This window comes from Anarhichas minor, unplaced genomic scaffold, assembly GCF_050575085.1.
Source record: "Anarhichas minor isolate MPS153535 unplaced genomic scaffold, ASM5057508v1 ptg000055l, whole genome shotgun sequence".
NCBI lineage: Eukaryota > Metazoa > Chordata > Actinopteri > Perciformes > Anarhichadidae > Anarhichas > Anarhichas minor.
Window position 1 is genome coordinate 6166738 of NW_027466501.1, and position 13120 is coordinate 6179857.

At 42.0% G+C, this 13120-nt stretch overlaps 1 protein-coding gene across 1 annotated transcript in view; it reads left to right on the top strand.

Moving 5' to 3' along the window:
• Positions 1–13120, top strand: part of large1 (LARGE xylosyl- and glucuronyltransferase 1) — a 139994-nt gene that overhangs the window by 39788 nt on the left and 87086 nt on the right. Inside the window, exons 3-4 of the mRNA XM_076076049.1 lie at positions 2564–2865; positions 11450–11532. Coding sequence (XP_075932164.1) covers positions 2564–2865; positions 11450–11532 — 385 coding nt within the window. The remainder of the gene's footprint in view (positions 1–2563; positions 2866–11449; positions 11533–13120) is intronic.

The window sequence follows — 13120 nt, forward strand, 5'->3', positions numbered from 1 at the left end:
GGGGAAAACTATTTTGTCCATTTGAAATGATAGAGCCCTGTGGATGCATGGTGTTGTGCCTTTTGTTCCTCTTTTCAGCCTTATTCCATTGACATGGCTGAACTTCCAGCAGAAGCTAAAAACAATCTCATCATGTTTAGCACACTTCTGTGTTATATTATTAATATTAGTGGGTTTTTAGTTGCATTACAACATTTAGCTCAAAATAAAGCTCTATTTTTAAAATATTTATATGTTCAATGATTGGTACTCAAAGGAACAAAGATTAGTGGTTGATGTGAACTCAACCTTCAGGTCTGAAAAGTGAAGTCAGTGATTCATGTGTTAAAGCTGCATTCTCTCTACTGTCCATCATCCTTTTTTTACTGACATAAAACACATGCCCACACAACAATTGACCATTTGTTAAATTAAATGTTTTACTGTTTATGATTTTAAATGTTCAACACATGTAAGCTAAGCATGCATTATTAACCTGGTCAGTGATAAAACATGTCCTACATGTAAATTACATTCATTCATGTGTTTTTACTGAGGCTGTTATTTGCATGTAGATGAAGAGCTTCATGAAAAATAACTAAAAGCCAAATGAATTGGCTTGGCTGCATAAAAGACCAGGTGCTGCCCTGAAAATGCCATATGCCATCTGTGAGTAGCACAAACAAATAGCCGGTTCAGTGGGATTAGACCCAGCAAATCCACTCTGCAGATTAATTACAGTTTGGACTAAATGGCGTCCAGGAGGTGCTTTGGTTCTGGTGGAGAGGGCTCAGAGGCCCTCCATGGTTGAAAGGACCCATACTGCCTGCCTGTCTCTATTATGGTCACAGGGGACAATAAACTGCAGAAAAACTCAAATGTGTAGATTCATGTACACACTTTGTTAGAGCACAAACTAAGCCAAAACAACATTTGTTCAATTGATTTTAGCATCATTTAGCATCTTTACACATGCAAAAAGCAAGACAAATGTCCACTAATACATTAGTTCAGCACAGGGATGTTAAACTGATGGCCTGTGTCAAAGGGGACTACCAACGCTCCTAGTTGGGTGAAAGGAACAGATGGTATGCTAGAAGGTCCTCTACTTCCCAACGTGATTAATCAATACATGGAATTGGAGCTATAAGGCCTCTTGAGTCCCTGGCATACTGTACTATGTGGAGTTCTTCAAGGCTGTCACTTTTCCCCAGTGACATTGTGAAAGGAGAACTTGTTGTACTCTGTAATGATCCCCCCACCCCTTTGGGAGCTGAGGTTTCTGAGATGTAGTGAGGAGAGAGAGCTTCATCCTCTCCCTTCTGTCTGCAGCATTCAGAGCTGCTTGTTCACACTGAAGCAGCCAGAACAGAGCAGAGCAGGTGACTCTGGACTCGGCTTAAATGCAGAGTATGGGCTGCCCTGCTCAACTCACAGTATTGATTGAAAGTTGTGTACTCTTCATCTTGAGATACATCAACACTGTGATCCTAAATGTAAAGCCCCACATACTCAAGTTGTTTATGGGGAATTCCCCTTTAATAGAGAAATCCTATGACGATTTGAGCACTTCCACCAGTAAATGTAGCTGACTGCTGGGATGGAAGAAGGTGTAACGTTGTCCAGTGAAAGTGTAGTAGATGTAGTTTTAAGTGAGAGCAAAACTTGTGTTCATTCCCATATTTACCTTTCCTCTGGTGGTCTGATGGTCCCCAATATCAGTGTTTTTCCACCTTTTCTGAGCCGCGGTACATTTTTTACATTAAAAAGATCCCGCGGCACACCAACAACCCAAAAAGTTACAAAATGACGCATTGTAGCATAATACAGCATATATGCTGACAATTTAATGACCAGTCTCTCAATTTGTTGATCCTTACTCAGTGTGAAATCTGGGCCTGTTTTGATGAACACAAGAAAGGCTCGCACGAAGCTCTTCCTCAACAGCTCTGTCTCTCTCTGTTTTTAGTTTTTATAGCAGTCATGCTTGAACAGCTTATCTCACACAGATATGTTGTGTTATCTTCTCACCATAACCTCTCCCGCGCATCATTTAATTCTGTCTTAAATTATTATTGCGCTACCTACTGCCACTCTCTGGCATGGAAGAGCATTTAATTACTTAGCCAGCCACTATATTGCAGGTTATAATAATATTTTTTGGGACCGATTAAGTGAAATTGGACATTTTCCCACGGCACACCTGACGATCTCTCACGACACACTCTCTCTATAGGTTTATCATAGACTGATATAAAGATGGACTCCTTGACAGCTCCCCAAAAGACAAAACATATTGATCGCCCCCTAGTGGACGGCCGTAGTATAGGTCATAAACCCCGCCCCTCCATGTCAGCGGACAGAACATGGGTCAAACTCTGAAAACAAAGGACACAGTCTTTATGTATATGATATGATAGGAATATCATGTTGATATATCATATTGGTATATTATATTATTGATACATCATGTTAGTATATCATATTGTTGATCAATATAAAATGATCCACATGGCCTACACATAGGTTAACTACGTTAAAGTACCTCATGTTGAATCACTTCTTCCCCGTCTCTGACCCACAGTGAAACCCCTCCACTTGTCTCCATTGGAAGCCCAATCATCATCGCCGGTGGGCGGAGCTGGCGAGCGACAGGCCTTAGAGCTGCGGGTCCGGGCAGTGGAGGAGGAGAACCGCGCTCTGCGCCGGGAGCTGAGCCGGCCCCCCAGGGGCCCGTCTGCACGCCATCCAAACGGTGGTCACCGCGGCAACCAAAGTCGAACCCATTCAGAGGAGGGCACCGGTGATAATGAGGGCCAGAAGGCTGCTGCGGTGGTGGGAAACAGCTCAGACTGTGTGCAGCAGCCAGTGGTGGATAAGTGTGAGGTGAGACTTGTGTCATAGCATCAGTAACACACCACTCCCAGGAACACAGCCTCTGCTTCGGTGGTCTCTGCATTGGCTCAGATTCAGGATACTGCTCAGTACTATGAAACAAGCTCATGGGTTCACACAGTACTCGTCAGAATTTACATTTAAATTGATCCAATAGATTTAGGGCTGAACGATATGGCAAGTGATCTAATTGTTGTTTTTTTAGACTAATATTGTGATTGTGATTCCTTATCTTCTGTAATATTCTCTACACACAAGCAGTGAATCATTTCATAGTAAGAGCAACACAACATTGGATACAGTCAACAGGCCAACATGATGAAATGAGATGAACTGATGAAGAACATACCTTTATTTAGCTATCGAATTGTAAATACCTTCAATCAAAGAAGATTATTATCATTTGAAACTTCAGTCTTTGTAATCATAATAATAATTAAAGCTGCGAGTAGCGATGTACGGGCCCTCGCATCCTCCCGGACGTCGGGGGTGGCGGCGGGACTCTGGCCTGCACGGCCCGAGAACATCTGCGACCGTCGGACAGCGTGTCCGTGAGTCCATCTGATGCTGGAAAATATGCTTTGCAAATAGTCCACCACTTCCTGTATCCGCTGTGTGGCGCTACATAACACGTGGAAACATGCATTATGTTGTTCTATATCAAGTGTAAACCACATCGTGTAAAAGTCATGTAAATCAGATGATGTTTGTCAGAAAACGCATATTTCCTTTCGCCAGCAGGTGGCGCTGTGAGTATTATTGAAAATCAGCTTGTAGACATCCTCAGGCCATGAGTGTTATCAAGCATGTGAAGTTTGGGACCGTTTGGAACAAGTCCAGCTGAGTTACATCAGCTTTTTTCATGGGGAATCACGTAAAGTAGCCGCCCGCTACGGCTAAGCCATTCCGTCAAACGTAAAGCTTTTGATAACCTTTAATCACAACGGTCTTGAGATTGTACTGACAAAATTTGAAGTGGATCAGACAAAGTCCATAGGAGGAGTTCGTTAAAGTATAGCGACTAGAAATAGGACAAAATATATGGAAAAATTACACAAAAATCTAAATGGCCGACTTCTGGTACGGTTTTACAGCATGGTCTCAAGATACATTTTTTGAAGTCTCCATAAGATACATGTGCCTACCAAGTTTCATAAATGTACCTGAAATGTAGCGCTGGGGCTGTTCTATTGAAATATTGTCTTCCCATCACCTATGACACATGTACAAAGTTCCATGACTTTTTGAGCATCCCAAGCCACTGAACAATCAGCCTACTTTTTCATGGCAAATGATGCGTTGCCACGGCAACAGCGTTCAACGAAAAGTCACAATATTCATGATGATGCATCATCAATGTGTCAAAGCTAGGCTAGGAGTAATAAATATAAGTATAAAATGTGTCATCTCCTTTTGCCAGTAGGTGGCGCAATGACTATCCGAAAATTTTAGCATTGACATGTGCTCAAGCTTGAAGTAGTATGTCACAGGATGCAATGTGCACATATGCTGCAAATTTGGTGAATTTAGGACAAATGGTTGAGAAGTTATATGTATTGATATATAAGCCACACCCCTAAGAAGTTTATTGGTCAATATCTTGTAAATGCTAAGAGATATCAAAAGGCTTTTGATAACGTTTGATGATCTAGATCCAATAATAATCTACAGCAAATTTGGTAGTAATCGGACTAAGCGCGTAGGAGTTTGCAAAAATGAGTTTTTCACAAAATTCAAAATAAATGGCGCAACATTTTTCTAGGCGGAGCTTAGGGGTCTGAGAGATTTTTTTGTAGAGCTAGCAGAGCTCGACATGTGTGTAGAATTTCAAGTAAATCGGACATACTGGCCGAGGGGCGCCGCCGGTCCAACTTGTAGGGAATGCTAGAGAGCCATTTTTTAAAAGGCAACTATGCAACCTACAGTTGTGTGAAAAAGTGTTTGCCCCCTTCCTGATTTCTTATTTTTTTGCATGTTTGTCACACTTAAATGTTTCAGATCATCAAACAAATTTAAATATTAGACAAAGATAACACAAGTAAACACAAAATGCAGTTTTTAAATGAAGGTTTTTATTATTAAGGGGGAAAAAAAATCCAAACCTACATGGCCCTGTGTGAAAAAGTGATTGCCACCCCCCCCTGTTAAAACATAAATTAACTGTGGTTTATCACATCTTTGGAAAGCTGAGTTCAATTTCTCTAGCCACACCCAGGCCTGATTACTGCCACACCTGTTCTCAATCAAGAAATCACTTAAATAGGACCTGCCTGACAAAGTGAGGTAGACCAAAAGATCCTCAAAAGCTAGACATCATGCTGCGATCCAAAGAAATTCAGGAACAAATGAGAAACAAAGTAATTGAGATCTATCAGTCTGGAAAAGGTTACAAAGCCATTTCTAAAGCTTTGGGACTCCAGCGAACCACAGTGAGAGCCATTATCCACAAATGGCGAAAACATGGAACAGTGGTGAACCTTCCCAGGAGTGGCCGGCCGACCAAAATTACCCCAAGAGCGCAGCGACGACTCATCCAAGAGGTCACAAAAGACCCCAGAACAACATCCAAAGAACTGCAGGCCTCACTTGCCTCAATTAAGGTCAGTGTTCATGACTCCACCATAAGAAAGAGACTGGGCAAAAATGGCCTGCATGGCAGAGTTCCAAGACGAAAACCACTGCTGAGCAAAAAGAATATAAAGGCTCGTCTCAGTTTTGCCAGAAAACATCTTGATGATCCCCAAGACTTGGGAAAATACTCTGTGGACTGACGAGACAAAAGTTGAACTTTTTGGAAGGTGTATGTCCCATTACATCTGGCGTAAAAGTAACACGGCATTTCAGAAAAGGAACATCATACCAACAGTAAAATATGGTGGTGGTAGTGTGATGGTCTGGGGCTGTTTTGCTGCTTCAGGACCTGAAAGACTTGCTGTGGTAAATGGAACCATGAATTCTGCTGTCTACCAAAAAATCCTGATGGAGAATGTCCAGCCATCTGTTCGTGACCTCAAGCTGAAGCGCACTTGGGTTCTGCAGCAGGACAATGATCCAAAACACACCAGCAAGTCCACCTCTGAATGGCTTAAGAAAAACAAAATGAAGACTTTGGAGTGGCCTAGTCAAAGTCCCGACCTGAATCCGATTGAGATGCTGTGGCATGACCTTAAAAAGGCGGTTCATGCTCGAAAACCCTCCAATGTGGCTGAATTACAACAATTCTGCAAAGATGAGTGGGCCAAAATTCCTCTACAGCGCTGTAAAAGACTCATTGCCAGTTATCGCAAACGCTTGATTGCAGTTGTTGCTGCTAAGGGTGGCCCAACCAGTTATTAGGTTAAGGGGGCAATCACTTTTTCACACAGGGCCATGTAGGTTTGGATTTTTTTTCCCCCTTAATAATAAAAACCTTCATTTAAAAACTGCATTTTGTGTTTACTTGTGTTATCTTTGTCTAATATTTAAATTAGTTTGATGATCTGAAACATTTAAGTGTGACAAACATGCAAAAAAATAAGAAATCAGGAAGGGGGCAAACACTTTTTCACACAACTGTATATCAGATGGCTACTTTCACCAGGCCTGACAAGTGTGCAACATTTGATGAGTTTTGGAGTATGGCAAGTCCCCCAAAAATGCGCCCGTTTACCAAAAATAAAAATCAGAAGAAAAAAAATCATAATACCCCTCACAATTTCAATAGGGCCTTCGCTGGCCCGACATTGTCGGTTGCTCGGGCCCTAATAATGTTTTTCTAAAAAACTTTATTTGCATAGTACCTTTCATACAAGAAATGCAGAAGGAAGATAGATATAGAAAGGTAAAGTTTGAATAGTGTGACGTCTAGTGGACAGTTTATATTCAGAACCTGGGACGTCTCAGTTAGTGAACCAGGTGAAGATAACTACCACTACTACTATGTATTAATACACCTGTTCAATCAGCATGAACACGTATGTACAGTATTTGTATGTATCAAGTAGAGTTGTAACATAAGCCTCACTAGAAGAGCTAAAACAACAGCTGTCTGTCTGGAGTCTGTTTATCTTTGTTTGTTCTGGGGAACTTCTCTGCTGGCTGAGACTAAGCAGCCAGAGGACAGCAAGGAGGACAGAGAGAGGAGAAGCGAGGACAGGGGAAAGAAGAAAAGGAAGACAGTGGACAGAAGGAGTACAGGGGACAGGGGGACAGAGGGAGAAGGAAAAGAATACAGGAGGACAGCAAGAGGGAGGACAGAGGCAATGGGACAGGAGGACAGACTGATACTGACTGATTTTTGTGTTCTTCATTCTTTGTAAACTTCACTCATGAATATAATTTAAAAACAATTTTTTTTTATTTATTGTTTCCAGTGAGATATTAATGAATTTATATAGTGACCTAGTGTTGTTTGAAATATTCAATTGTTCTGAATTTAAAGACAACCAGGCTGACGTATGAAGTGTATAACAAATACGCACACTTCATTATTTGCTTATTCATGGGAAGTCATATCGTCATGACAACATTGAACAATGTTATCCTCATGTCCTGCAGGCCGAGTCTGAGGCCAGAAGCAAACACACACCCTCCCAGTTCCATCCCAGTACACGCAAATACACAAGAAACAATCAGATCTGAAAAACAAAGCACTGCAGACCAGGTGTGAACATTCATATCTGATTACCAGTCAGTTATGGTAACAAAAGTGGGAAACTGTGCAGAAACATCCAAAAGAACACATCTCAGCGCCTGACTATTGCTCTGGCTTTATTGTGATAACTAAAACTCTACCTGGGTCCTGAGGAGCTGCAGCATTGAGACAACATGAAACCTTTTCTCGTTTACTGCCACGACAACAACTTTACTGCCAACATCTTCTCTGCTCCGATCACCAACAGCAGTCTTCTCTGAGCGCGTCCACCGTCACTCCCTCTCTCTCTCGCCCACTCTACGCACTGAGCAAGGCCTCAGCGGAGCTTCTCTACTCCCACCACAGTGTAATATGTATGTAGATGTGGGCTGCACTGAAACCCGGCCTCGGCCATGGCCACTTTTTACATGTTTGTACTTTCACACTGTGTTGCTGTTGGTCTGCACAGGTTGTCCCCCAAGAAATTGTTTAGGAGGGGTAATAATAGAAACTACAGATTGTCCACAAACTTAAAGCGATCTTCAACACAACGCAGACCTTGTTGGATGAAAAGACATGTCCAACCTACGATTATCAAACGGAGGAGGAGGAGGAAGAGGAGGTTGCAACACACAGACACCTTGTGCTTTCTCTGAGAGAGGATTGGCCCTCAGATGGTTTCTTATCACCACCTCTCCTCTCCTCCCACATCAGCTGTCACTTGCTCACAGGTCTCAGCTAGAGTCGGGCACTGTTCAAAAGCCAGCCGAGTGCGGGGAAAGCAGAGCTGCTTCAGGCGGCGGCAGAGGAGGAAACCAAGAGGGCAGTAACCGAAGCCCTTCTAGCAGTGCTGGAACATGACCCGCTTATTTGGAGGGTGGCTGAGCCCAGCTGCCCGATCCCTGCAGGGAGATAACTGTAGAAGCTCTGAGAAGGGAAAGGAAAATGTCCAAGCAGTTTTAACATGTCAAGCTGGCATGGGAGAGCCCAACCTGCAGCGTGTGCAGGGCCTGCCGTGATTGGATGGGCGCTGTATTCCCTTGGTTAGTAGGCAGCATGGACTCATGTCATGAAAGCAGCACAATTCCTCTATCATACTCTCAGAAACATCCCCCTGACATGTGTTTTCCAAAGTTGTGTCATGATGAGTCCACAGGTGCTGTTTTTAGGTTATGCCTTGTGTGGACGATGCTCTCTGCGGCTCCTCTCCTCATCCCTCTGTGTGCAGGATTGTTTAGAGGCTGCTGTCTCTGTGCATAATGCAGCCGCCGGAGACTTCCGCTCAGCCCTTTGGGCCCGAGCTTCGACACAAGCAACAGTGATGAGGGCTCTGTCTTGGTTCGTCTCCATGACATGACTCAGGAAGGATACTGCCAGACATCTCTTCATCCTCTACTGAAATGACAGCATAGGGCTGCAACACACGTCTTTATATGTCATTTTTTCCATAGATGTAAATGTAGTGAATTGTTATTTATTTAAATAATGGTATCCGACTATTGTCACCAAGACCCGATCCAGCTATTTGAGTCTGTATTGGACCGATATTCAATATCAGTATTGGTGTCGATATCGATATAAGTGACCCTGCTGTAATGTAATGGTACTACTTTATCGACATGCAGAGCGGAGTGATCAGGTGTGTGTGATGTCAGACGTTACTTTACACATAACACTACACCTGCTAAACCTTAATCACCTATAGTAACTACAGATTACATGAGTACAGGCGAATGCCTCTCAGAGTCGTGAAGATTTTTTTGCACCCTTGTACTGTACACGGGCGTCCTGATGTCCGGACTTGCGACATATTACAGCTGTGCAACCATAGTTCTGCTCCCAGTTGAAACCAGCATTTCTTCAGCCGGATGGGCCTACAGTTTACAGGGCTACGCTTAAACTCATTGAATCCAGAGTTACAGTAGGTAACTAACGTTTATATGTTGTATGGGCTTCGCTTATAGGTTAAGGGCCAAGCTCATGTAGTCTAAGCATCACTGTGACATGAAGGACCACAAGCAGACAAAATACACCAGTTCACAAACCGTGAATTGCCACCCGTGATGCGGCAGGGAGGCCGCGACTGAGAAAAACAGGGTGTTGTTCCATACTCATCACACAGCATTGCTGCTGCAGAAGAGTGGGAAGTCGATTATGCATTATTGGTGGAGTACACCCTGACGCCCTACAGAGGAATCCCACTGTGGTGCTCGATTGACTCCCTTGAGAAAATGTTTCACCAAAGGTAGTGCAAAGACCGATCAGGACAAAATTGGTACGGCATATGCTTTAACTTTAGATGGGGCCAAATCGCAGCAAACTGGCTGAGAAGAAACTGCTCTTGTTTCTGTTGCTCAGCTGGAATGAGACATGCGGTCCCTGTATCTGTCTGTCTAACACGGACGCCGTTGTTTGTGGGGCAGGGAGGGGAGATGAATGGAGAGGTGAGTGCTCTATCCAGAGAAAGCTGCATTTCGGTCAGGTGACAAGGAAGCATACAGCATTGCCAGAGCAAGACTGAAAGCTGGCATCAAGGAGGCAAAGAGGAGTCAAAAGAGACTTCAACACCAACAACACTAAAGATATGTGGCAGGAGATCCAGAATGTCACAGGCTATAAAAGCAGGAGCTCCCCATCATGTGTGAGGCCATGCTGCCAGATGAGCTAAACACCTTTTATACTCGCTTTGATATCCTGAACAAAGAGTCACCTTTCAAGTCTGCTCTGCCTCCAGAGGACCGGCCAGTATCCTCAGAGGATATGAGGAAAACCCTGATGAGAGTGAATATGAGTAAAGCTGCTGGGCCTGATAACAGCCTTAGTCCTGTACTAAGAACATCCAGCTTACTGGATATTTTCAACATATCAATGTCACAGGAGAGAGTTTCCACCTGCTTTAAGAGAGACACCATCGTCTCTGTACCTAAAAAGTCTGCAGTGTCCAGTCTAAATGACAATCACCTTGTGGCTACCCCCCTTCTGATGAAGTGCTTTAAGAAACTGGTTCTCCAGCTCATCAAAAACAACATCCCAGTCAGCCTGGACCTTCACCAGTTTGCATACAGAGCCAATAGATCCACAGAGGCTACTGTCTCCACTGCTCTACTCTCAGCCATCACTCATCTGGAAAATAACAACACCAACTTCAGAATGTTTGTTGATTTCAGCTCAGCCTTCAACACAATCTCCCCCATGAAATTGATTGGTGAAGTTAGCACTCTGGGCTTGAGAACCTCCCTGTGAAACTGTTTTTTTAGACTTCCTCACAAACAGACCCCAGCACCTCCTCCACTCTAGTGTTGAATACCACAGCCCCCCAGGGCTGTGTACTCAGCCCCCTCCTGTTCACTCTGTACACCCACGACTGCTACACCAAACATGAAGAGAACTCTGTTGTGACGTTTACAGAGGACACTACCATCATTGGCTGGACTACAAACAACAATGAGACTTGATGTAGATCTCTGCAAAGTGGTGCTCTGAACAACATGGTGAACTTCAGAGTTTCTTGTCTATAAAGACTCAAATGTGTAAGAATGTGTGGCTGCAAAGCAACAATCCATAAGTAGTTGACTTGGTATTAATTCAATTCAGTTTATTTTTGTATAGCCCAAAATCAACAAATTTGCCTCACCTTACAATATGTACATATGCAACATCCTCTGTCCCAGGACCCTCACATCGTATTACTATGCTTGATCAAAACTGTTCCCATTAAACTTTGATGTAAGATAATGAATATTCCACAGTATGATTTGCTATAAACACTTTAAGTAAATCAATACTTTGTGCTTTAAATCTACAAGTGATGTGTTTTTCTCTTTTTCTACTCAGCTAATTCAAATCTGCAAATGTATTTTCTTCTCTGCTACATGTAGAATTAATTTCTCTTTTCTAACATGTTTCTATCTATTCCTTATAATCCTTAACTCTAATCCTTGAATCTTCTCATGATCTCCACAGACCATCCACGTGGCCATCGTATGTGCAGGTTACAACGCCAGTCGAGACGTGGTGACACTGGTCAAATCTGTCCTTTTCCACAGGTACAGCAATGCTCTCTCTTACTTCTTACCCTTCTTACACCAACCAGCTCCAAAAATGACATTTATGTACCAATTCTTCACATAAAATGAGTCTCACACACATATTTTATATTTAAATATACGTATATATGCCTTATGTTGCTCCAGACAGTTTTTTAAGAAGGAAAATAGCAACCATGTAGACGGGACAGACTGTGTCAGTTTTGTCAAAAAAACTATGAACCAGTAAATGCATACATAACAAAAGAAATACAGATAACATTGTTTATTGTATTCCCCTTTGTATTGTATGATCTGTTTTTTTATTTAGGCGTTTTAAATCGAAAGGATTTGAAAAAATGATAATCTGCTATTCCGTTAGAAGTTCTGAGTCTGGGGCGACTGTGGCTCAGAGCAGGTCGTCCTTTAATCAGAGGATTGGCTGTTGGATCCCCGGCTTCGTTGGGCCATGTCGATATGTCCTTGGGCAAGACATTTAACCCCAAATTGCTCCATACATCCATTCACACATTTATACATCCATTCACACAACATTTATACATCCATTCACACAACATGTATACATCCATTCACACAACATGTATACATCCATTCACACATTTATACATCCATTCACACATTTATACATCCATTCACACATTTATACATCCATTCACACATGTATACATCCATTCACACAACATGTATACATTCATTCACACAACATGTATACATTCATTCACACAACATGTATACATCCATTCACACAACATGTATACATCCATTCACACAACATGTATACATCCATTCACACAACATGTATACATCCATTCACACATTTATACATCCATTCACACATTTATACATCCATTCACACATGTATACATCCATTCACACAACATTTATACATCCATTCACACAACATTTATACATCCATTCACACATTTATACATCCATTCACACATTTATACATCCATTCACACAACATGTATACATCCATTCACACAACATGTATACATCCATTCACACATGTATACATCCATTCACACATTTATACATCCATTCACACATTTACACATCCATTCACACATTTATACATCCATTCACACAACATGTATACATCCATTCACACAACATGTATACATCCATTCACACATGTATACATCCATTCACACATTTATACATCCATTCACACATGTATACATCCATTCACACAACATTTATACATCCATTCACACAACATTTATACATCCATTCACACATGTATACATCCATTCACACAACATGTATACATCCATTCACACAACATGTATACATCCATTCACACACCATTTATACATCCATTCACACAACATTTATACATCCATTCACACAACAATATATCCATTCACACATTTATACATGCATTCACACAACATTTATACATGCATTCACACAACATTTATACATGCATTCACACATTTATACATGCATTCATACAACATTTATACATCCATTCACACATTTATACATCCATTCACACATCTATACATCCATTCACACATTTATACATCCATTCACACAACATTCATACATCCATTCACACAACATTCATACATCCATTCAAACA